At 42.3% G+C, this 26,365-nt stretch overlaps 1 protein-coding gene across 1 annotated transcript; it reads right to left on the reverse strand.

Moving 5' to 3' along the window:
* Positions 1–1,112: 1,112 nt before the first annotated feature.
* col2a1a (collagen, type II, alpha 1a) lies at positions 1,113–20,501 on the reverse strand. The gene is made up of 54 exons (XM_029435414.1): positions 20,408–20,501; positions 18,453–18,659; positions 17,318–17,334; positions 17,162–17,194; positions 16,429–16,461; positions 16,199–16,252; positions 15,914–16,006; positions 15,303–15,380; positions 14,906–14,950; positions 14,711–14,764; positions 14,450–14,503; positions 14,008–14,061; positions 13,847–13,900; positions 13,682–13,735; positions 13,344–13,388; positions 13,162–13,215; positions 12,991–13,035; positions 12,799–12,852; positions 12,348–12,446; positions 12,169–12,213; positions 11,883–11,981; positions 11,729–11,782; positions 11,534–11,641; positions 11,394–11,447; positions 11,179–11,277; positions 10,989–11,042; positions 10,261–10,359; positions 9,982–10,035; positions 9,814–9,867; positions 9,673–9,726; positions 8,915–8,968; positions 8,685–8,729; positions 8,434–8,532; positions 8,176–8,283; positions 7,978–8,031; positions 7,836–7,889; positions 7,671–7,724; positions 7,219–7,272; positions 7,021–7,128; positions 6,870–6,923; positions 5,936–5,989; positions 5,678–5,839; positions 5,447–5,554; positions 5,219–5,326; positions 5,050–5,103; positions 4,824–4,931; positions 4,531–4,584; positions 4,298–4,405; positions 4,145–4,198; positions 3,426–3,533; positions 3,016–3,304; positions 2,157–2,344; positions 1,771–2,013; positions 1,113–1,587 (listed from the first exon to the last, which is right to left on the reverse strand). Exons 1-54 carry the CDS (start codon positions 20,499–20,501, stop codon positions 1,441–1,443), a joined length of 4,464 nt encoding a protein of 1,487 aa, XP_029291274.1. The 3' UTR covers positions 1,113–1,440.
* Positions 20,502–26,365: the final 5,864 nt, after the last annotated feature.

A 26,365-nucleotide genomic window follows, 5' to 3' on the forward strand; every position in this document is an offset into this window, starting at 1 on the left:
TACAAGTATAACAAAAAAAACATTTAAGCACACATGAAGGGTTCTGTTCAAAGAAGAAATACGTCCCCACGCCATTTCTGTTTTTATTCAAAACTCAATTAAAAATCAACATCATTCTTAATTCGGTTTTCCTTTTATTTTCCAATTTACATCAATTAGAAGTGTAACAAAATAAAAACAAAAATGATCATAATAAAATTAATTAAAAAAATGTACACGCCCTCACACACACACAGAGACAACCCACCCTGGTTTGTTTTTTGAGCGACCGTCCTCGGAGGCTTTCCAAAGTAGCCCCTTTCTCCCCTGTCTTAACCCGACTGCACCCGTCCTGCAGGGTGGAGTGTGAGTGTGTGGTGTGAGGCTAGTGGGAATTAGGGTTTGTGTGGGCGGAGACTGAATTAAAGAACTCATAGCACCTTCTGAAGAGAGAGCAACCCAAAGCAAAGATGGCCATTCAGCCCCAGATCCACCTGAAAGCAAGTTTTTGTCAACTCAACATTTTCACTTTGTTTTTCAGAGTGAGGTAGCTTCAAACAATCTGGATGACTACAAAAAAAAAAAAAAAATTCAACTCAACCCTGTCAAAACAATTTCTTTGGGGGCATAGAACTGGGCCTTCTTCTGATGGGCAGCCAAGGGGTATAGGACTTACGTCCCAAATGTAACCTCACTTTCCAAAAAAAGTGTTGGTGTGCATAGAGACACATGTACACACATAATGTGGAAATAGATATAAAACCATCTGGTTGTTTATAAACACAGACTTTTACAACAATAGAACCAAGGATTTATAACACACAGTAAAGGTTTTTACTCCTGCTCACGATGGACAGGCCTGGAGCACCTGGATTTGGTTTTACTGAGGATATTTATTTTGGTCTACACTGATTTCAAAATGCCGTATTCGTGTGTCAGGAGGGAAACAGGGAGGGAGGTGGAGTAGGACTGGGACAGAGGCTGTGCGGCTGTTCTGTAGTGGAAAGGGGGCTTGTCTTACTTACAAAGTAAACCCGTCCAGTCCTACCTCAACTCTGCCCATTCAGGTTAGACAATAAATAAGTGACATCAAGTCATGTTTCTGTTCTCCATAACTTGTTCGCTTGGTCCCTCTTCCTCCTGGATCTGACTCAATCCCGTCAACGGTGGGCCATGGGAAACATGACTGGATCTCAGGAAGCGGGGTTGACAGAGAATGCTGGTGTGGTGTAACGGATATTGCCGGTGCCCTTCAGCGCTAACATCCAGGGAGTACAACTTGGAGAGCACTTCGTTCATTGTGAGAGAAAAAGTATCAATTTTCTTTTATAATTTCCAGTCTTCTTTATTGTGGAAGTGTGTGTGTGTGTGTGTGTGTGTGTGTGTGTTAATGTTTCATGGTTGAGTTTATTTTTTTCCTGTGTTTTCTTTTGGGAGGGGGGGCCATTGTGATATTCCACTTTACAAGAAGCAGACTGCGCCTACTTCCACACCGAACTCCTGATCCGCTCCTCCGATGTCCATGGGAGCAATGTCCACGAATGGCAGACGGGAGGTTTTCTGTGTTTTGTACTCGATGACAGTCTTGCCCCACCGGTCTGTGTGTTTCTGTCGGGTGAGAGTAGAGGAATGTGTTAACAGCAGGCTCATGATAGAATGACAATCATACATATATGAAACTTAAAGCTGGGGAAGGCACCAAACAAAACACGCCAATTGAATTACAAAAATGCTGAAAGCTTATTATGGATGTTCCCCTTATGACGCTTAAATGTCTGTCTCTGCTCTCACCTTGCAGCCATCCTCCAACACGGCGTATGTGAAGCGACTGGTGCCCTCTGCGCGGATCTCCACATCGTTGGAGCCCTGGAGCTTCAGAGCCTTCTTCAGGTTGCCTGAGGCCTGGTCCATGTAGGCAACACTGTTCTTGCAGTGGTAAGTGAGGTTCTGGGATGCTTCAGTGGACAGAAGTCTCAAGAAGGTCAGCTGGACACTGCCAGCGTTGGCAATAGGGCCGCCCTCAGCGTAGTTGAACTGTGCGAGCAGAAGACAGGTCGGGGGGGGGGGGGATTCATTAGCAGCTTCCACGTTTAGGATTGTTCAGTTTTTACCTTTTTAAGATGTGTTGTATAGAAAAATAAATGATCTTAGCCGCTGTATTGTAAAAGTGCACTCACGTGGAATCCTCCATTCATGGTCTCTCCGAACCAGACGTGTTTGCGGTCATTGTTCTTGCTAGTCCACCAGTTCTTCTTCGGTATCTCGGCGATGCTCGGGGCGACGCAGGTCTCTCCAGTCTCCATGTTGCAGAACACCTTGATGGCATCGGCTGTGCTGCCAATGTTGGGGTCAACCCAGTAATTACCTAGAGAGATGAGAGACGTGGGTTAGTAATGGATGGCTCATACCCAAAGACCAAATCCTATATGTAGCTTGAAGGAATGCTTCTTAATATAAATAGAATAAAGCAGGATAATCCAAAATCTGACAGCAGCACCAAACCAGACTAATAAAGCAGGAAATAGCACTTCTAGTTCAGGTATGTACATCAAGGTATCTGACTCTTTGCTGATCTTGTTCACAGCAGTAATGACATTCCAGTTTTCTGCTTCCTGTCCTTTGTACCAAGAAAGATGACCATTGTGATTTATATTGATGTAATTAATATCAAATATAATTCAAGCACAGTCTGTCACAGACTCTCAGTGCTATGATGTTGGCTAAATCCGGACTAAGAAAAGTGAAATTTAGTCCGCACATCTAACCGTGTGACTTTAAGATCACATGTTAAATCTCACTTTTATCAATAGTCAAATGAACGCTAACATTGTGTTTATTAAATGTCCACCATATTCTTTCAACACTGCATATGTGTCCATTTATTTGATACCAAATGTGCTCCTTGAGTTTCTGAGATGCAGCCATTTTCTTAACATACTATATTTATTCTTTTGGCACATGGGACTACTGTTTTCCTAAAATATAATGAAATATGTATATGTAAATGTGTCCTTCTCTACCCCCCGGCCTACTTACCGCTCTTCCACTCAGGGTGGCACAGTTTCAGGTCTCTGCAGGTGCGGCCAGGGTTCTTCTGGGTGCCGTCGGGGCTGCGCAGATTCTCAATCTGGTTGTTGAGGGACTTGAGTGTAGAATCGACCTCCACGTCGTGCTGCCTCAGGGAGCTGGAGGCCTCATCGGCCCTCATGTACCTGAGAGGATCAGGGGACTTCTCAGTCTGACCCAGACCGGCGAAGGCAGACAAGTCGATGCCGGGGCCGGGAGGACCAGGAGGGCCAGGGGGTCCGGCGTTACCAGGGGGACCCTGAAGGAGGGCGAAAGCAGGAAAAGGATCAGGGGGGGTATTCAGGTACAATCAGGTGTACAGTATGAAGGCTTGTGGTGGTTGTGGATTTTATATTATTTTAAGGACATGGTTCACATACAGCAGGGCCACCGTCTCCAGAACGTCCACGAGGTCCGGGGGGTCCAATGGGGCCAGGCTGTCCATTTGATCCGTCTTTGCCAGCAGGTCCACCTGGTCCAGATGGTCCCTACAGAAACAGGAAGTGTTAAAGTAAGAGCCAGTGGATGCTCACGTCTGAAATATTACTTCATTTACTGAACTCGTGCTTTTTATTCAAAGTGTAGAGCAGCGCTGGGTATTTCTTTTAGATCCATCATGCAGTCTGAATAAGAAAATAAATCTGATTAAGCATTTCAAATGTGCCAGCAGTTCCTCACTATTACCCCAATCACCTCCAGACCCTTTGCCTTATTATGCATGAAGATTATTTGTATGGTGACATTTCTCTTCATTTCCCTTATCAGGCCCAGTGCTTAGCTAATCCAGAATAGATATTGAAGTCCATTTCTGATCTCAGCAGGAGTGGTTTCACAAATCACCGTCCCTTCTACCCGTCTGCCTCTTTTCCTTGCAGAGAGTAATTACGAAATGCCTCAGCTGCCCATCTTATCACAGCGGCGGGTAATTAAAGCACGTGGCCTTTCCTGTCCCCGTCTTCGTCAGGTGATTTGAGAATTACAAAAAGAATAACCTGTGCCCTTCATTATCACATATCTTTGGGTGTTAAAGCTGCAGGATGGAAACGTAATAAGAGTTTTTCTTCTCTTTCTTCTCTTTGCTTTTGCTCAGTTTTCTCACCTTAGCTCCGCTTGGTCCGGCAGGTCCGGCAGATCCAGAATCTCCAGAGGAGCCCTGTGAGGACGAGGACAATGACAGATCAGATGGTAGAACAGAGAGAGGAAGGGAAAGTGTGATGAAAAGTCGTACTGCTATGAGATTTGGATTACTTACAGATGGTCCAGGAAGACCCTGCAGACCAGTGAAGCCACGGTGACCCTTCTGTCCCCTCTCTCCAGTCTCACCAGACTCTCCCTTGTCTCCACGTGGTCCTTGAGGTCCCTGGAGTATAAAGGTTGAACATGTATTAAAAAAACATGGCTGCATATGTGTAGCACTTATCTAATTCACTTTAAATTCAAAAATAGCGCAATGGTATTGTTGCAGTTAGAGATGATGCTACTCACAGCCATTCCTCTAGCGCCTGAGGGTCCAGAGGGTCCTGCAGGTCCTTGAGAGCCCTAAAGAAAGAGACAACAGTGTCATGTTAACGTCAACAATATGAATCTAGTAAGAAGACCTACACAAACAGTATCTAGTGTCTGGATTTAAAAAAAAATGATTATATAAAAATGTATAAATTGTGTATACTGTGTTGGATCCTTGTCTATTGGTAACTCATGTTCATCACAATACAAATATGAGTTGGTGCCTGACACTGCTTTTGCCCACGGTTCCTACAGTACGCTGTGTTACTTACACCCTCTCCTCTGTCTCCCTGCTTGCCGAGTGGTCCGACAGGTCCAGTGGCTCCGGGGGCTCCGGGAGCTCCAGGGGCGCCGGAGGGACCGGTGTTACCTCGCTCTCCCTACAGGAGGACACAAGGTGATGACTCAAGGTAACAACTGTTTGTGCAAACGAGCAGATCTAGTAGACTTTTGTCAAACTGTGTGATTTGCTGTCAGATCTTTATGTGAGGCTCTCACCTTGACTCCAGTAGATCCGTCTCTACCAGGAGGTCCATCTGATCCAGCGGTTCCCTGAGATACAGAAACATATTTTTTTAATGACATGGCAGGAATGGGATTCAATAGATCAGGATGACTTGATTTGTAAATGCTGTTTCTACAGCCATACATGTGATGCACAACTGACCTCTCTTCCAATCTCTCCAGAGGGTCCAGTAAGTCCAGGGGGTCCCACAGGTCCGGGAGGTCCGCGGTCGCCAGAAGAACCAGATCCTCCTTGTTTACCAGGCTCTCCCTAAACACAGAGGGGATATCTTTATTACATTTCAGTAGCTCCTTTGACATTGAAGGCAGACAGAATCATTTTCTAAAATCATAAGGGAGGTAAAAATCATGTGTTGATGAAAGCGCTTACAGAAGGTCCAGGGAGACCGGCGAAACCTCTCTCTCCACGCTGACCAGGCAAACCCACAATACCACGAGATCCACCAAGACCCTGAGGACCTGAAGGCCCGTCAACACCCTACAGAGTCAGGAAAGAGAAAACTGAGTCGTGAAATGTTCTTATTTAGCTCTTATGCAGTTTATTGGTGCAGATCAGCAGGTGACTGCGACTGGATGTTTTCTCAGACTCCAGTGAACTCACAGGTGGTCCATCCTCTCCAGCCTCTCCCTTCTCTCCTTGTGAGCCAGAAAGTCCACGAAGCCCAGCGTCTCCCTGTCTTCCAGTGAGGCCGGCATCACCACGAGCACCCTTGGGTCCGTCTTTACCAGAAGAACCAGCAGGGCCAGCAGAACCAGGATTACCCTGTGATGGACGGAGGGAGAATTTTAGTGGGTTAGAGCAGAAATACACAGAATGTTAGATTTAGATAAATGAATTTGTTATCGGTGAAACACTCACATTAGGGCCAGGAGATCCAACTCTGCCAGCAGCACCGGGGAAACCAGTAGCACCCTTTAGAAGAGAAAAAGTTGAGTACACATTAGGATGTTTATTAGGATGCTGTGAGATTACCAGGAAGGATTCTGCAAATATAAACCATGCATCTGCATGTACATATATATATATATCTGTGTGTGAGTAACCAAAGTAAATACAAATCACCTTTAGGATTTTGTGACTGAGCAGAATTCAGCTACTGTGCAATTTTAAATAAGTTATTATAGATCTTCTAGGCATTTTGACTCATCACAGGTGGAAATAATACAAATGAATGATGGCTGAATTCCATTTAGCTGCTTTAGTTTCAGGCTCCTGGTGTTTTGAACGCTGGCTCACTGTCACAGCTTACTGACACACCGCAATACAGTGGTATTATTATAACATCATCTTTATTCTTTTCTCTATTCTCAATTAACTGCGTAGTCATTTAAATGTCATAAAATAGTGAAGAATGTCTGTAAGATTTTCCTAAAGACTAAGTCCAACACCCAAAAATAGATTTTCTATCACGTGTTTATATAAATAATAAAATAATATATACAAAAATAACGCAATTTCGATGACCTTTAGTGGTTTTTAGTATTTTATCATCTTTTTTTTACTTTTATAAATTGCTCTTTCAAGTTTTATTCTGTTTCTGTCTCAGATTTGTTCTTAAACGTGCTAAATAAATATACTTGACTTGACTTAATGCATTTAGGGCAATGAATTGACTAATGATTGCAGCTCTACACTCCTTATCTTACCTCTTAAATCAGGCAATAAATGAATCAAAGAATCAATAAATATATGTAGGTCCAGAACAGTGTTCTGTGTATGTGTTGTTATGCGTATAGTCTGTATTGTGCGATGGATTATTCATGTGATTAAGTAAAACATAGGAGTTACTTACAGCAGCTCCCTGAGCACCACGCGCTCCTTTGATTCCAGATACACCAGTGGGTCCCTGAAAAAAGACGAACAACAATTAATGTTGATATTATACTACAGTATAGATCTGGGTCCAGGACCTTTTTTTTTATAATAGGTATAAAAGTACGCACCACAGGTCCAGGCGCTCCAGATGGTCCCTGAGGTCCGGGAGAACCACCTTCTCCCTTTTGTCCAGACTCACCGAGCTCTCCCTTGGCACCAGGCTGACCATCTGAACCCTGGATGTTTTGAACAGAACAGTAATATTAAAACATTATATTTTTAAATGATCTTATTTGAATAAAAAGTGCTGTGGGGACTTTACTTACAGGAGGTCCAGCAAAGCCAGCGGGCCCCAGAGGACCGACCTCTCCGCGGTCACCCTGCAGGAGGACAGAAGAGCACGGGGTGAGATATTAATGATTTTATTATCAGTTATACTTTATTTAAAAAAATTATGTTTATTGTTTTTTGTTCATTTCGAAAAAATGCGAAGACTTTTAAACATATATGTACTTTCTTATTATTATAGGATCAGTTGTCCATCTCCTGATTGTGTGTGTGTGTGTGTGTGTGTGTGTGTGTGTGTGTGTGTGTGTGTGTGTGTGTGTTTTGAGTTTGGTATAATGTCTATTTGTCTGTATATTGTGTTATATTCTTGAAAGCCTCCCTTGAAAATGAGATGGTACATCTCAAGGAGGTTATTCCTAATAAAAGAAATCCAACACAAGTCTTTCTACAGGGAACATTTTGGATCACATTTAAAAAAAGAAGTACTTACAGGAGCACCACGAGCACCAGAAGCACCAGAAGGACCAGAGATTCCAGTCTCACCCTGGACAGGAGAGAACCAGTCAGTCAAACCAACCAAAAATAATTCAACTCAATTGATCAATTAATCCCATTTCTCTCTGACAATCCACCGGGTAACACTCTCTGTTCTTACCTTGGCGCCGTTGGGTCCGGATGGGCCAGGAGGACCAATGGGACCAGTCAGACCCTGAGGAAAGAAAAGAGTTTGGAAGTTATAGAGAATAGCGTTTGGCTGTGATTGCATGTTAAAGTCTGAGGATTTATGTTGTACTCACTCTACCACCGTCCTTTCCAGAAGCTCCCTCAGGTCCTTTCTGTCCGTTGTCACCCTGTTGGACAAAGAAGAAAGCTGCATGTTAATCCGCCTCCGGTCATTACATCTGCTCCATTAAATGTCCCATTTAACCCCATAAATAATCCATAATATATAGTATTAAAATATAAACCCATTTGGACAAGAATCTGAGACTCACTCTGTCTCCCTTGGCTCCAGGGATGCCACCAGTTCCTCTCTCTCCGGGCATACCCTGCAGGCCGGGGGGTCCCTGGGATCCAGCACCGCCAGTTGGTCCAATGGCTCCCTGAATTACAATTAGGAGATAACGTGTAAGTGCAATTATTTCATGTCTATTAGTTTCCTATGAACTAATTAAGTGTAAACATGCTAATCTGATTCATGTTCAATCTTTCAAGCTGCACATTGATGGTGAAACAGTCAAACATCCACTGACCTTGGGTCCATCACTTCCAGGTGTTCCAGGAAGTCCACGAGGTCCCTGAAGACCCTGAGCTCCGGCACCGCCTCTCTCACCAGGGAATCCACGCTCACCCTGTCGGGAGACAGAAAGACACTCGATCAACAGGTGAAACAAGAAATGTAATTGCTCAGGTATGTGATGTGAGCAGAGCTGGTTGGCTCATGAATCGAGGTCTTTGTTGTTGGAATGAAACCAACAAGGTAAAATCAAACACGGAAACTCACTCTGGGTCCAACGGCACCATTAGCTCCGGCGTCTCCAGAAACTCCCTGCGCAGAGAAAAGACACGGTTTGATTCTTGAAACGATTACACACGTCTACACATCTGTGTCGTGAAGCTTCTGCTGATCTTTCATTGTTAGTCCCAGTATCAAGAGCCAAGACATCCAGAAAAAAAATATTGTTTGGCATCAACAAATCCAAAGTAACACGTTCTTTGGTACATTTCACTCACCTGGTCTCCAGGTTTTCCAGGCTCTCCTGGGGCACCAGATGGTCCGGGCAGACCCTGTTCAACAACAACAACAAAGAGTAATTATTATTCATATCCTTAAGTTAAAGTAGTAATACCACACTGTAACGTTATTACAAGTCCTGCATTCAAAACCCTACTTATGTAAGGTACCTATGTACTTAAAGTATTAAAAGTACTCATTGTGTAGTAAAATGTTACTATTATATTCGATGTTTCTGGATTATTATTATTATTACTGCTGCATTAATGTATATGTTGCACTTTCCTGCTGTTTATGTTCAATGTATGTATATGTATGTATAATCTACAGCAAATCCTCATATTCTATAAGATCATCAGCTTTGTGACGATGCATTTTCCAGCTGATCCAAGAGGGTTTTTAAATAGTTGATTTAACTGAACAAGTAGGAGTATTTCTTCTCAAACCATAAAGGAACACTTCAGATTATAAAGTAAACTATCACAAACTTCCAGATACATGGTTGTAACTGGACAGGAAGTGTATGAACATCTGTGATCTGGAAAGATCTGGAAAAAACAATATCTGCCTCTGAGACGTAGTGGAGTAGAAGTATAAAGTTGTATAAAATGGGAAGTACTTCTAATTTAAAAGGTACTTAGTTACATTCAACCACTGTCATTACCTAAAAGTCCAAGAGGGTTATTCTCTGTCCAACACTTTATAATGACAAAGGTTTCATATTGAAAATAAATCAAAATGAATATGATAAACTCACCTGGAAGCCAGAGGGTCCGGGCTGTCCTTGCTCTCCTCTCTCTCCAGCAGGTCCCTATAACAGAGCCAAACACAGCTGATCAGTCGAGGACCAAGAGCAAGTGAATTATCTCACAACGTGTAATCGCACTGAAATACTCACAGAAGGCCCAGAAGGTCCAGAAGAACCAGTCTCACCATCTTTTCCAGACAGACCCTGTTCAGAGAGGAGTATTTACATTATGAAAAGTGATCTGGAGGCAGAAAATAATGAATCTATTTGTGAGGTTTTGAAAGTAGGTTTAAGTATTTATGAAGAACATGTACTCACTCTCAGACCAGGACGACCTACAAGACCTTTCTCTCCTGTCTTTCCAGCGACACCCTGTTGAAGAGACATCACAGTAAATAATCTGTAGAAAGTCTCTTTAGCTTGAAGTGCTACAAAGTTACAGTGGTCGCACTAGTCGTGATATTTGGCTACTGAAAAGTTGTATTAATGATTTTTCCTATCTAGACACGGATGTATTGAGACTGTATATTATCAGAATGCTATTATGCCGTAAGAAGACACCCCGAGTGCTCCTACTCTGCTCTTATAAACACTCACATTGGCTCCCTTTGGTCCAGGGAATCCCATCACTCCTGGCTGTCCACGGGCTCCCAGAGGGCCGGGTGGGCCGGGGCGACCGTCCTCACCAGCAGCTCCCTGTCAAAGGCACAAGGTAAGAAATCACTAAAAACCCAGAAGTAACAGGTAATAACTTGGTAGTGGAAACTTGTGCGTGCTCATTATGTATCCTAAAGTTAAGATTGTTATACTAGGGTGAACAAAAAAGGCTTTAATTTCCCAACATGTGAGTTCAGTGGTTGATATTTCAGCACATGTGCAGCAGTTGTGTCATATTAAAAAGCTTTTCAATATTTGTACATGTATGTATATATGCATATGCACAGAAAGAGGTATTTAAAAGCTGAACATTTTCTCTTCCAGGAGTATATATTCGTGCACATCCTTCCTCATGTAGAGGTGTAACACATCTACAGACACAACTATAGTCACCTGCATACCCACATGCATACAGCGATGTGTAAAACATAGCTACTGTGTCAGAACCGAGGGAGCTCACAGCTGTACTATTCCAGTTTCCAGTCATGAAAGTAAATGTGTCAACCACATACACACTTCTTTGTACATTTTGCTGTATGTACATACATTGGGAAGCCAGCATATCATAAATCAAACTGCTGCTAGTGACGATGTAAATGTTTTGCTTGGCCTCCTGCAACCTTTTCACAAACATGACAGGATTACTATTGGATCCATATTGTACTCACAGAGGGTCCAACTTTGCCTTGAGGACCAGCATCTCCGGGACGACCAGTAAGACCCTATGAGAGGCGCACACGTGTTAGAGATCGTCAGCATCGTGCAAGAGTCGGGACAAATAATATAAAAACCAATCTGATCAAACCACCCACACTATAGACACTAAGATTGCATGTGAGCAACACCGCTCTGACTCACTCTGGCTCCGGGGAGGCCTGACTCTCCTGTGCGTCCGGGGTCTCCACCTGCACCTTTGGGCCCAACAGCACCAGGAACACCACGATCACCAAGGGCTCCCTGAGGAAGATAAGACATCAGGCAGTTCAATATCAATCCGGTAGAAATGATGCGGCTAGTTTTATGACCATTCGCAGCATCGTTCTGGAGCTGCCGCTCTCGGATTCAGGACCCACCTTAGCACCAGCAAGACCATCCTGACCTGGGAAACCACGGTTACCAGGAGCTCCCTGGAAAGATTCAGAGATGCATATTGATTAGATTTTGCATAAAATAATTCAGAGTGTCACTAATTTTACTAATGTTGTTGTCTTACTCTCTCTCCTGGAGGTCCGAGTGGTCCGGCAGTTCCAGGCTCTCCTCTGGCTCCTCTCTTTCCTTCTTCTCCAGCAGGGCCTGGGCCACCTTGGGGACCAATAGGGCCCTGGAGAAATGAAGATGTGCAGGTAAATATTAAAAGATCTAAAAGATGCTTTATGGCATATATGGTACATATTTTAAAACAACTCACAAGCTCTCCCTTGGGTCCAGCTTCACCTTTGAATCCAGGCAGACCAGGGTCTCCCTAAACATGGCGGGAAAGAAGACACAAACGACAATAAATAATCATAACTATTAAGTATTGAGGTTTCACAGCATTTTAGTTGTATTCCCGAATGACTTACAGATTGTCCCTTAGGCCCCAGAGGTCCTGTAGCTCCCTGAGGTCCGGGTGGGCCACGTGGGCCGGGGAATCCAGGAGCACCAGCAATACCAGCACCACCCTTAAAGTAAGAAGGAAACAACCAATTGAAATTAAAATAAGCTTTATTGGCATGACACATCAGAAACCTATAAATATCAACAATCGTATCAAATACAATATAATGAAGTTCAATCATGAATAACATGGCCAGCTGTAATACTTTTACAGATGGAATCACTCAGGAACATTTATGTAGCATTACTTACAGCAGATCCTTTAGATCCAGGAATACCATCAGTACCGGGGTTACCCTACACAGACAGAGAAGAAGAAGCAATGCGTCACAATGTGTCGACGATACATTCGTAAATGACAAACGCAGTATAAGAATGGTACTGCTGCATGTAGCGAATAAAGAAATCTGGATGAGAGATGGCAAACGAACCGATGCTCCGGAGGGTCCAGGAGATCCTGGGGTACCGGCCTCTCCGCGAGGTCCCTGTGCTCCTTCAGATCCACGGGCTCCAGTAGGACCAGCTTCTCCCTGACGGGACAAAATAAGTTCATCATTAACAGCTACAATTTCCCATATTTAAGGAAGATTGCCTTTATTCTGAGTAAGTCGACTGAATATGACATGACCATTAATGCCTCTGTTTCTTTCTTGAACAAACTTCAGAAGTCGATCATTTGTGTATGAAAAACAGTATCTATATGAAGCAGGCGTAATGTGCGTTATTATTCAATGGAACCAGATCAAGACTTCACTGAGTGAGAAAGTAGAATCCGAAGATTCAGTTCACCACAAACGGTTCAAGTGACACTCCTTTGTTGATTTATTTTACTGCATAATGTCTGCTAGAGATTAATTCTAGTTTATGATGATCTGCACAAACCTTTGATCCTGGAGATCCGGGGAAACCGGGAGCTCCAGCAAGACCAACAGGCCCCTGCGGACAAAGCAACAATCTGCAGGTTAGGGTTCATGTCTCATCACTTTATTGCTTTTATCAAAAGGCAAAAACTATTAGAAATAACATTACAAAAGAAAAATCAATTGGATGCATAATGTGAACTGTGATACTCACAGGTGGACCAGCAGGACCGGGCAAGCCATCATTTCCACGGGCACCCTGGGGAGTGAAAAGACCGGTCAGTTGTGTACACCGCAATGAAGACACCGTGTTTCTTAAAGGTTCTGTAAACTATAAACATATTGATGCTCGGTGGATTGAATCAGACAGAAGTGTTTTACTCACTGCAGATCCAGCAGCTCCAGAACGTCCCCTCTCACCGGGCAGACCACGTGGGCCCTATTGAGGAAGATACAAGTTTATCTTGATTTATTATGGAACATATAGCTACAATTCCTTCCTTAGCTTCCCATTCTGTAACTATTCTATGTTTATATGACCGAGTGGATAAAGAATCGGAGACTCACCATAGGTCCAGGGGCGCCGTTCTCTCCAGAAGAACCAGACTCTCCCTGATGGGAACAGAGATCAGAAACATTAGAAGAAGTGAGCGGAAAACTATTGCTAAACAATTTGAAGTACTCCGATATTTTACTTAAGTAAAAGTAAAAGTAGTCGTTGTGCAGATACTGTACATATGACTGGATTTGTATTATTATCGATGCATCACTTTAATGTTGCAGCTGGTAAAGGTGGAGTTAATTTCAACTGCTTTATATATATTGGTAGCGTAACTTCTAATAATACATTTACTTGAGTAAATCACAGTTGTATTGTCCCAGCAGGATACATGTGGTGCTCTTACCTTGGCTCCTGCGGCACCGGTTTCTCCTTTAGCTCCATCCAGACCAGAATGACCCTGCAGAGAAACACAACAGGGCTCATCAGGACTCGCACATCAGTTACTCCTCAGGTGTAAATAAATGGACATGAATTGCATGAGTCGCATGAGCAAGGTTGAAACACTCACTCTGTGTCCTTTGATTCCAGGAAGTCCAGGAGTTCCAGGGAATCCACGAGCTCCCTGAAATACAAAAAAAACCAAAATATTTACATGAGGAATACTTATAATCGCATTGCTATTTCCTTCTCTTGACTTTAACGTGTGGTGTAATCCTGGAGTATAGTCACCTGAGGCCCTGCGGGTCCACGCTCACCAGCTTTTCCAGGTTTGCCAGCCTCACCCTACAAACAAACAGGAAGTGGAATTATTATAGTTTGTACAGCAGCTGCTTGATGAGGTGTAGCTGCACTGTACTTAAGAAAGATACGCAGCCTGTGTTTGTGAAGTCATCTTTCTCACCAGTGTTGTTAGGAGATAGAGAGTGCCCCCTGGTGGTGCGTTTGGTTTAAAGTGTTGTGAAAAGTTGTTTATATGTTGGATTGATTCAAACATCACTGAGAAATAATTAAAAGGCAATTTTATTTTTTTGGGACGTAAGAAAATAAGGGAAAAACCTTTTTATCATAACATGTTTCACTCTGTTCATAGACATTGTGGTTGTTTTGACTTAGTGTAAGTTTTGCTTATGTTTTAATGAGCTGTGGGTTTCATACGAAGAGGAAGCCTTACATCACTTCCAGATTTTCCAGAAGATCCAGATGGTCCACGAGGTCCCAGCGCTCCCTGTTATAAACACAGACAAAGATGCGTTATTATATTTATTTATATCTATTTGCTCCAAAGACAATTAGAAAGACTTTTGTGCTGCAAAATGCAAACACTGCCTTCACACCGTCCAACCGTTGAACTAAATGTGTAGGACACAGTGCAAAATATGGTGTTTCAATTGACTTTTAAAAAGTGTTGTTTTGTATATGTATTAATACTTACAGCTGGTCCGGGCTCTCCAGCCTCGCCATGGCCACCTTGGAAGCCCTGTGGGCCCTACAGGTGCAAAAGACAAAGCAACATATTAGGGATGTATTCATTTCTGCCAACACTTCTTCTCTCTGTATATCTACAGCAGCTGTTTGACTATAATGATCAATCACATGATGATGTAGTGCAGTGACTGAATGTACTTACAGGAGCTCCACTCGGTCCGGGGGGACCACGAGGACCCATAGGACCCTGAAGGAGAAACACAAGACATACAGAGTACAGTTTGTTTTACCACATAGTGTCACAAATGAATCAAATAGGTAAGCTTGAGATCTCTGAGGGAAACTACTGAACCACAAGGCGGCAGCATTGCAATCATTTCACACTTCTTTTTAAGCAGCAACTCTGACACAAGTGAAATGGATGTAATGTTTTGTCATTGATGAACTAAAGCCACAATAAATGAAAAAAGGATATTGAAGTCATTTAAACCGATGATTGTATGAATCACATTGGTGCAGCTTATTACCCCAGCGTTAGGATATCACTGTTTACGCAGCAGAAACACACACACACACACACGCTCTTCCTGAGTGCTTACCATTGGTCCCTGCATCACACCCATCTGAGCGCCTCCGGCCTTCTCATCAAAGCCTCCAGCCATCTGAGCAGCAAAGTTCTGTAAAAACACGAAACAGACAGAGATTGAGAGTCGGTTGATGTCGTTTACTCTTTCTGAGCTAAGTGGCCGTTACACACCGCGGCAGCGAGTGAGCGACATTAACTGAATTAATGACCTGAATGGTGGTTCAGTCAGCATGAAAGAAAATAGAAAGCATTTGTCTGAACCAATTTGAGCCTTCATTTTTCTGCATACTGTACAATAATACTGCAGTCCATTTAACGCCTTCACGTTCTTCACTCTTTTCTTAGAATAAATAAATCTATGGACTCATTTTAGGCTGTTTCCATGTATGGATCAAGTCAAATGGCCAAAGTGAAGCACAAACGTTCATTTCAATTCACCCTTTTACTTTGCAAACAGAGAAAACAATGGATTTAGTGATGAAGTATATCAACAGTTCACCATTAGGTCCTCTCTATATGTGTTTTACAGTACTGTGTGAGTTTTGATATCTGAGGTGGTGGAACTTAGATATGAGGAAGTACATGTGGTTTTGATAAGTTGTTCATGTGTTACAGAAGACTCACCCCTCCAAGTCCTGGTGGTCCAGGTGGGCCGGAGGCTCCGGGGTTTCCAGGGATGCCGGGCTCGCCATCTCTTCCGCGAGGTCCAGCATTTCCCTAGGGAAAAAGAGAAAAGGTGATATTCTCTGATTTTTAACAGGAATACTAAAGAGGACTGTTTAATCAATGCCTTTAACAACAAAACAGTCTGATGCTGGAATCACACATTAGTATGAGACCATTTCTTTTGAATGATGTCCTGAGTGGATGTGGTGGAGGGTTTTTTTTTTTGTTGCCGTTGTCTCTTACCATATCACCCTTAGCGCCAACTTCTCCACGTGCTCCCTGCTCTCCTGAGGGGCCCTGCAAACACAAAGATATTCGTCTCCGTAAGATTCCCAGGACGGATAGAACTGAGCAGGAATCTTATTATTGTCTACCACTAAACAACCTCATCAAACAATGCTTGGAGAAGTGTAGAATGAATATAACAAACAGCAAAAGTCCCCTATTCTTTTACAAAAAGAAATAACATTTACCATAGGGCCTGGTGGTCCTTTTGGTCCTACAACCTGCACAGGTAAAAAGAAAAAAGTTTTTTTTGTTAATTACCCTTTATTACAAGACCAATCGTTCATGTTGTTTCTGGTTTCTGAACAAATGAGAACATTCCAGCTTTGTAGGAGGTGGACATTAGGCTAAAAAACACAATCTGATGAGGATTTCTTTTGACAGGACAAGTTTTGTTAAAAACATCACCTCCCTTTAACCTCTGGTTTGGCTGACTTTGTTCACCTGACATGTGCATTTGCAGCAAATTTGCTAAGAGGATTTGATTGGGTTCATTGTGTCCGAGGAATGCAGGGTTTTTTCCCCTTGTGTAATAGAAAGTTCAATGAGGGATTGTTGGACATTGTAGTCAGCGGGAAATTGCTAATGATCAAAAATGTTTAAAAAACTCTAGATGAAGTGGGATAATCAATAAATAGATACAATCACTACACTTGTTTAGGGCTTGAGGGTAACTCTAAGTCAAATTCAACAAAGCAAGATTTGTGTTGATGATTTGGCGCAGCGTTGGAATTTAAAGGATTAAAAGTCCCAACAAGAGAAAACTAAAGTCTGTAATTATTCCTTCCAAACAGAGGTTTGTTTGATCATTTGTTCTCTGAGCAGAATCAACACTCAACGCCAACAATGAGTTTTTGTATAAAGCTGTTTAGAGTGGAAATGTTACTTTAGTATAATGAACTGCAGAGGATTCATACTTACATCTGCAATGTCTCCTGGTTCTCCTTTCTGGCCCTGATAGATAACAGAAAGAAGTGATGTCAGTGGCCTGAAACGATTCTAAGACACTTAATGTTTTCATACTGCTACTAGTGAATGAATGAATATCAGTATGTTCCCCACAACCCACTGCCTCACCTTAGCACCAAATGTCTCTGATGTTGCAGATGGACGTTTGAAGGAGAGGAAGGGAAGAACAAAACATTAAAAGTGTACAAGTAGGTAAAAAACATTTCAGACACTTGATTGATTTGAATCCTAGTTTGTGATTCTTTGGAAAGGAGACCTGCAAAGAAATCTAATGACGCTAAAGTGATCAAATACCATTCACCAAACCCATCCAGATTATATTAATGGTGAAATGTAATTCCAAGAGGGATGAAGCAGAAGCAAGCATTGACTAGGAGATGAGAATGAAGAATTTACATGTAATTATTAAAGCAAAATGTGACAGTAAGTAAAAGGTAAGCAGGCTTAGCTTATTGAATAAGTAAGCTGCTTTACCAGTGATCTTAAATGTATTCTATGAATGATGGCCTGGGCGATGAATTACTGAGCAGGAAGTCAGATGTCTACAGAAGTTGTTATTTTGATCAAATTACTCTTTTTTTATTTAAATAATACACCTGCACATATGTCTGTTTAACAGCTTAGTATATATTTAGTTAGATAAATCAGTGTCCTAGGCCACCACAGGGATACAGTGGCTCTTTACAAGGAAGGCGTTGAACCTTTGACAGGTTCATCTGTGAAGTCTTGACATGAGGCATCATAAAAGCAGTGCCATAATGTTATATAAGACATCAAAATCAAATAAATCATTGAGTTGAGGCTCAGAGTGAACGTAGGCTTCATCTTAGTCATGAGTTAAAATAAGCAGGAGCATCTCGACAGGTTTAAGTGAGAACCAGACAGCACATCTCAGGATTCACCCACTTCCACAGGAAATAGACTTTCATTGGGGACGAGAGGATCCTGATGATGATGCTGCTTATCTGGTCTCAATCCAAACCAAGCATGTATAGGGCCACTTTTGAACAGGGAACATCATTAACGTTAATTCCAAATCATTACACTAAACTGATTTAGAGCAGCCAAAACCATTAAAATGACATTTGGAGACTATAATAAGTGACTGCTGCAGGCTGAGCAGGCAGAATATTTTGGAGCCTGAGGCAGTTCCCCATTCAAAAGTGTTAGCCAGGCAAGGGTGAGATAAATGCAAGTTAAAAGAGTAATTTATTTATGGGTATGTGAATAAATAAATTACAACCAATGGGGGCACTGGCATCAGCAGGGCAGATGGGACAGCACTCTCCAGATGGGATGAGAGGGTTGGCACATTCTTTGATCTCCTCGCAGATTATCTCATCACACAGAACCGCTCCGCTGTCGCACACACAGATACGACACGGCTCGGGCTTCCACACATCCTTATCATTATACTGCTGGCCGTCCTGGATGCAGCCACCTGCCTCCTCTATGGTGGCCAGCAGGGGGCGGTGTGGCAGGTGGACAGAGGAGGAACACAGAGGGGATGGTTCAAGAGAGAATTAGAAAGGTAAGGGGTTTGGAGATACAGTGTTGAAAGTTGATAAAGCAGATGTTAAGAAGAAGTTGGTTTAAGAGAGGGAAGTGAGAGTAAGTGGATGAAAGGGGGTCAAGAAGCACGGCAAGGAAGTAGGAGGTGTGGTTAATGAATAAAGGAGAAAGATAAAAAGTTATCCTGTATTAAATGAAAGTTCTTCATAAAGTTGTACGGTACACAAAAAGGTGTGATTGCATGATGCTAATGAACAGGAAGTAGGTGGCGCTGTTCCTTTTGATGCTGATGAACAGGTGGTGGTTCGACCCCCAAAATTCACCAGTACAAAACAGTATCTGTGTGGACTATAATAAGTTTTAAAAATAACTTGTTAAGCGGGCAAGAAAAGGCTCCAAAGTTATCATATAGGGGCATAAAATGTAACAAAAGCCACAGTTAACGGTGGCGTCTGAAGACCTAGTTGAGGTATTTCACGTCGTTGGCTGAGTATATTTAACCTGCAGGCCCGCTTTATGAATGAACCTCTCTTACAGGCATACTGTGCTCAATTGACAAGCTGCTGCCTAAAGTAAACACTGGGCCCTTCTAAATTTCTCCATCTGGATCCCATAGCTGTGTCAAGCGCCCGTGCAAACACTTTGGGGAATTAAGAATGGGTGATTTGTTAAATGAATACAACTTAGGGCTGGGCCCAATGACTGCTTTTATTTGTTTTTTTAAGCCTATTTGTGAAAGTGATACTTAGCACGCACATGTTACAAGGTGGTTTAGAAATGAGTTTGGCTACTTGCAACTGAAATCTATGCTTTGTACCTCACCACCACTTCTTTAAGTACAATTTATAGGTTGATTTAATTCTGATTAATGCTATTAGAGAGCAGTGAAGTGAAGTCCATCTTGCTATAAATAGAGCTCCATTATCTATTGACTACCTGCTGTGAACCCTGTCCTCCCTTCCTGCTACCCTTTGAGCCTGCTAGCCTGGGGTCAAGCTGTTTGACCCTGTCACTTCACATCATGAAAACCCCTAAATCTGCTCCAGACAAATCCTGTGCGTGAGGTTAACATATTTTCTACAAGTCTTAAAAACTCACATTTAACACTCATGACTAATTTTCAAGAACATCCTGATTTGTCTGACTATCTACAGACAAGTGTTTCTGCTACATAATGGTAGAAAAAAGTTCCCCTAAGGCATCAATAAGCTTCATTAAGAAGTGATGCTGCTGAAAACGAGCACCACAGTATGAGCAAACACAGCAGGAAAGGCTGAGCAGCAGGACCCAGGTGAGGACAAACGGACACTTGTTCACCTGGTCCTCCATCCCACACAGATGTGCTTTGACAGCCTCACCTGTCCTACAGAAATAAATGGACTGGCTTACTTGGAAAGACCTTTGATAGCCTATTTGCACTCATATAATCAGAAACAGTTAACATACTAACTACATAACAGTAGATATCATGTCATTCTGGCAATAGCAACAAACACTTGTTCCTGCTCTTCATTTGACATCACATCACTGTCGTTTGATTTACTTTCCACAATTCTTCCGAGACCTCGGCTAGAGAAGATTGGGAAGGCAACACAAAGTTGGTAATGTCATCAGAATAAAAATCCACATTTTTTTTTCTTTTTGCAAGTTAAAAGATAAGAAGTCAAGAAAAACAGTGCAACTTACGGTCGTCCTCATCCTGACACCTGACCACGGAAAGTAAAACAACCTGGGATGCTACAAGTAGCAGAACAGTCCTTGAATCCACAAAGCCAAACATGTCTAAATATTAGACACGCAGTAGCTAAGGTGAGAAGTGAAGAGATGGACGAGACCAGTCTTTCAGTCAATGGTGTGTTAAGTGAGTTTTCCCAGAGACTTATAGCACCATGCAGTCAAATCCTCCAAAACTCTAAGTAGAATCCAACGCGGGGCCCCAGCTGGCACTCTGCACCCACCGCGTCAGGGCAAGCAACGCGGTTTTATGTCCACTGTGCCTTGTATGGATCTTCGTATATTCCAAAACACCAGTCCTTCCCCCAGACCCCCTGTCAGGCTGAAACCTGAACCTCATCTCCCTCCCCTCAATCCAGCACCTTCTGCTCTCCCAGGGTATTTTTTTATTTTTTTACCCCAGCCTTCCTCTCTTGACCTGCTTGGCCCGGCCTAGCCAACAGATGCACCTTCACTTTCACATTAGAAAGGGAACGACAAGCAGCGGAGCACAGGTCAAGTTCCACCACATGCCATGGTGTCAGTGAATTCAAAGAATTACAATGACCCAATATTAATAAAAGTAATAGCTTTCTTTAAAAAAAAAACTAAATACATGATACTATCGAGGTACATACTGAAGGCAGATATGTTATGGTGTACACATAGATAAGATTATTTTATATATTTCTAAGAAAATAATGTTCTACTGCTTGACCATCTGGAAACTGATTACAGACCAACTGTAGTATTGTCTTCATTCAATGCAAAGAAAAATCTAATTCTTGATATCCAGAAGTTTTCCAGACCTGGTCTGAAACATAGCTAGAACTCTATAAACCAAACTTAGTACAAGAAAAACCTCCATAAAAAAAATAAAACTTGCAAAATTTGTTTTTTATCCATAAAATATTGCTAAAACTACGACAGACACAACATTATTACGTGATTAAACATAGTTTTCATCTATTTGCCGAGTAACTTAACTGGAAATCCTTTCCCCCACATGTTAAATAACTGAACTTTTAAGATTTACCTGACTGCTAGAAATCTTTTTCTATACAAGAGGTCTCAAAAGAATAAAAATATAAATGAACATTTTTCTAGAATAACGAGGTGCCATGTGCAGTTAAACTCTCGGGTTATGGGAACTCAACAATGGGTCAGCGGGGTTGTTTGTTTCGGTCTAGTCTCTTGGATTATGGATTAATCCGCAGACTTTAGACAACCTTAAAGTGTTGAGCGGACCAATCAACAGTGCAGTTATGTCATGTTCACATGGCAGTCAAACTTCCCGAGATTCTGTTTGGACAAAGTCCGACTCACATGGAAGGAAATGTACCTTGAGATAGAAGTAACATATTCTGCAATCAGCAGTTAAATGTTATATTAATGGCTTTTAATTGTCCAGTTAGGTCTCTTAACTGGATTTATTTACCTTCATAGAATCATTCCTGACAAAATAGCACATGTATGACAGAATTATCTAAGCTGAGCCAGAAGGGTGATGAAATGTCTGTGTGATCTTTATCATGTACCTCTCTCCAGATAGCCCAGGTGAGGGGGCTTGAAAGGGGGTCTTTGTCATGAGGAGAGGCACAGTAATGCCAGGGTCACAACCTTCTAGAGAGCCCCGCTCATTCCACATGCAGGAAAGAAAGATTGGAAAGGCTCCATCTTCGCTCTCGTCTGCCAGAACTGTTTTTGGATAAATTGCTAGAAAATTGATCCATCAGCTCAAATCCGATCGTTGAAACCCACAGACGACTTCTCTTTTCCTGTTTTTATTCCACTTTCTTTGCTGTCCTAATCGGCTGTGACTATAAAGAGTCGTCATAGTTCAGGTCAGCACTGTACAGTATCCTGGTTTTCCCAGGATTTTTCAGGTTTTACTAATACAAAGTTAAACAAATAGCGCTAATGTGGACAAAAAACAACAAACATTTCAGGAATTTAAACAGCCAGTTACCCAGCTGAATAAATACTGTGTGGTCTTTAGACAATAGAAGGAGTATACAGTGCCACAGGTCAGGTCATTGTTGCTGTGTCATGAAAAGAAAGATGAAGTTGCAGTTCTGCTGGAAGGAGCTTTAACTTGGGGAATGACTGAGAGCCTGTTATATTACAGATGTTAACATAGGTACGCTTTAATAGCTCCTTTTGGAAAAACAAGCAAGACTTCTTCAGTCAAGTGAAAAAATAGCCAAGAAACCAAACCACCCTGAAATCACAGATATGCCATAAAGTAAAAGGAGACTACAAAGATCAGTTCATTACGCCTCGTCAGAGAAGCAACACTGAGGGAAAACGGAAAGCAAGGTGAATCTAGAGATGCTAAAGAAATCCATGCCACCATTTACAGCAATCATGATTTTTATTTTTATTCAGTCAAATAATATGGCCAGCATAAACAGGCTCACTCCATTATTTAGAAAAAGGGACCATAAACCAACATAAATTACAAATAATACTCAACAAATAAACCATCCTGACGTCTTTTTCCAAGCTTTAGAAGAAAAGTAAGCCAGTTTATAAGCATTACATTTAAATAACCATTCCTTTCCTTCCTTTCTTCTGGCTTTTTAACAGACATTTCATTCAATATAGATATTTTTAGCTTATTATAATAAGGACAATAGACAAGGAAATGTGATTCATTCTTCTCCTTAATCACATAATTCACACAACCCTCGGGAATGTTTTTAATTCTGCCAACTTCCTACAAGTGCGGAGGATGTAATAATCTCAAAACAAGAGCACAGCTGAGAGCTGAAGAGCGATCATTCAACATTCATCTGCCACTGCTCTCTTTAAAACCGTGTTGCAGCAATGTCACTGAATACTAGTGCAACTCCAGATCTGTATCAATGTACAGCAGGAATACTGAGTTCATTTCAGCTCTACACATCCTTTTTCTCTGCCGCTCTGACTGTATACTGCCTTCTGCCGTCTCCCGGCACACACAATAGGCCTCTGTGTGCACGGCCCGCGGAATGCTGCGAGATGGCAGGGCAGTGGGATAGCTGCATGGTGAGGATGGGGGTTGGTGGGTGAGGAAGGGTGTGGAAGCTAGGAGGATGAGGGAGGAGGGGTTGGGTTTGAGGGAAGGGGAAGAGATGGCAGTGACGGAAGGAGGGTGGTGATGAGGGGTGGGGGGCTGACCTTTCTCCACTGTACGGGTGCACAGAGGCTCCAGGGGTCTAGAGGGTGTCTAGGTTTCGACACACAGTGACCGCAGCAGAGGGGTGGCTGTGCTCCTCTGTGTACACACAAACTGGTGACGGGAGGGTAGTCAACCCCCCACCTGGGGGAGCGGAGAGGACAGACCGAGTCTCACAATGTATCCGATCCCTCGTTAAAAACTGACTTTGTGTAAATGTTGTGGCTGTAATTAATCATCAGACAACAGGTGAGAAGACGACGGCACGTTTAAAGAGCCCTGCTGTAAGACAATCTGTTGTAGTGACAAAAGGACAAGAGCTACCTTTAAGAAAGAAAAACACATTTTGACGAAGAAACAGAAAAATAGAACATATCTTAATACTGCGTTTTAAATACCTATGCAACAAGGCTAAATATCCACGTGAGCCCCCATGAGGCTGCTATGCTCATTACACACCTGAAAGGAAATTGCTTGTACAACGAAAAAATGCTAAATTAATTAATAAATCTTTATTTATGTAGCAGATTTCATACAGTGGCTGCAATGTGCTGCACATGACCCAAAGACAATATGACAAAAGCAAACTAGAGATCAGCATCAGATGGGATCACACATGCCATGATGGCAAATGTTGCCAGGAGTGTAAAGTGGGGGACGAATGGCCCCTCTTCCGCCAACCCCCCTATTTTCCTTACTCGGACAACACCCATCTTAGAATGCAGCCTTTATTTTTGATCTTAATTACACACCTGTAAAGTTTTGCGACGCTATCTCTGTGACAAAATCTGTCCACAGACATGAGTATAAGCAGGAACAGAAATACAAACACCTGGAAAATTACTGAAAACCACCTTCTGTGGTTTTGCCATGATGACACACACACACACACACGGCCTCACGAGGTGAAAACAATACCAGCGTCGCTTTCACGGCCGGTAAAGAGTAAGACAACAATAGATGACTAAAACCCACAAATGACCAGGCACATTAATTAAAAGCCAGGCTTTAAAATATGTTTTCTTTTTGATCTAAAAACTATTAATAAAACCTTAAATCAAAACTGATAAGCAACCAATGCAATGACAACTTTGCAACTGTTGTCTTGTTGCTGGGGCAAATAGTTTATCTGCCATTTTAAAAACAGCTCAGGCTTAACTTTCAGCTCAACTCCCTGAAGGAAATATGTGGATCTTTACCTGCTAAATGCTTCACTATGTTCAGCAGCTCGTCTGTCTGCCATTTGCTGAGCAGGTAGAGCACAGTGGGGTTTATAGAGTTTTTTCCCCTGACAAACAGTAGTTTTGCTGTCCGGCAGAGTTTGCAGGTCGGGAAAAGCTTAACATTGGGATGAAACTCACTATAAAGCTCCCAAATCACACAAATCTGCAGTTGGCCTCGGAGCTGAAGGGGACTCACACTGTGATGATACGTTAGCTACATGTTTGGTGCTATTTGTATGAATGTTCAGGACGATTTGAGAAGCATAATTGTCCCCAGACGGATAGATTGATAGATTCTTTATACTTTCTCTCTCTCGCTCTCTTTCTGTGTGTGTGTGTGTGTGTGTGTGTGTGTGTGTGTGTGTGTGTTGTGTGTGTGTCACTATGTGGGTGAGGTTCACTTTAGAGAAGAGATTGGAATTCCTTTCTCTCTGGGTGGTGCAGGGATAATGACCCTTACTCTTTCATTTGCGAGATGCATTAAACGATGCATTAAATCTCTACAGGCATTTAACAGTTTCTCATAAGGAGCTTAGTTTCACCATGTACTGTTATTATTTCATGCTTCTAATTGGCATTAAATTATCACCATGTAGGCATCTTACCTCGGACGGTGGAGCAGGATTTGGGTTTAACTGAAAGTAGAATTAAATGAATGTGTTTCATGCACTTTGTCTCTGTGGTGATAAAACATTACGTCTAACATGAAGTGGTGTGTGGGGTCCTGGGTAGTGTTTTGAGGCCCAGGGGGGCTTTGAGAGATTTGGAAAAATAAGCATCAACCCTATGAAAATGGCAGGATAATTGTCGTGATGTGGTTAAGTAATATTTCCCAGTGCTTAGAATTGCTTTAGAACTAATAAATATCTCTTACCATGTTTATTCGCACACATTTTCTAGCATAAACTTTTCTAAATTAACTTTGAATAACAAATAATAGCCTACATCTTTGGCCATTTAAAAAAAAAAAAGTTCTTAGATGCTGTTAACCAGTCTTATCTTATATTTGTAAGTAGAATTTTTTTATCTGATTAATCAAAATGCTGTTTTAATCACATGCCAGCAGCTACTACACCTTTTCCTTTCTAAACTCTCCCAAAAACTGGCTGTGGAGAAGTGGTGTCTAAACCAGTGCTTTATCCAGACCTCCAGATTACTGAGCCTGAATCAAAGCACCAGACCCGGTATGTTTCTTTTCCTGTGTGAGGTGGAGGGGGGAAGAGGTTAAGTTTGTGCAGGCTTGGTGAGTGCAGCGAGGGGGGCTTTCTCACACAAGATGGAGGATGAAGGGACAAAGGTGGCATTCATTGGCCCAGGAATGGAAAACATTTTCGTCTGAAAACAGAGAAGCTACAACCGGCGGAGGTAGTGCGGAGAGGCCATGGGTTAGCATGCACTCCTTTGGAGAAGTCACACGCCTAGAAATGCAGAGGAGACCACCAGACCCTAGTGAGGCCTCAATTATTTGGTAATTGAGATAATAACATGTCACCCCCCTAAAGTCTGATTGGAAATGAACACTGTGCAGTCAGCAGACCTTAGAAAGGT

The sequence above is a fragment of the Cottoperca gobio genome, chromosome 7 (genome assembly GCF_900634415.1).
Source record: "Cottoperca gobio chromosome 7, fCotGob3.1, whole genome shotgun sequence".
Classification (NCBI taxonomy): Eukaryota; Metazoa; Chordata; class Actinopteri; order Perciformes; family Bovichtidae; genus Cottoperca; species Cottoperca gobio.

Bases quoted from the DNA above. Each gene is read 5' to 3' on its own strand.
- col2a1a (XM_029435414.1), bottom strand. From the start codon at position 20,501: ATGTTTGGCTTTGTGGATTCAAGGACTGTTCTGCTACTTGTAGCATCC. The intron at 9,868-9,981 runs GTGAGTACATGT...CTCTCTGAACAG, and splicing joins TAGGTCGTCCTGGTCTGAGA to GGTCTGTCTGGAAAAGATGG. The intron at 4,406-4,530 runs GTGAGTAGCATC...TTTATACTCCAG, and splicing joins CAGGCGCTAGAGGAATGGCT to GGACCTCAAGGACCACGTGG.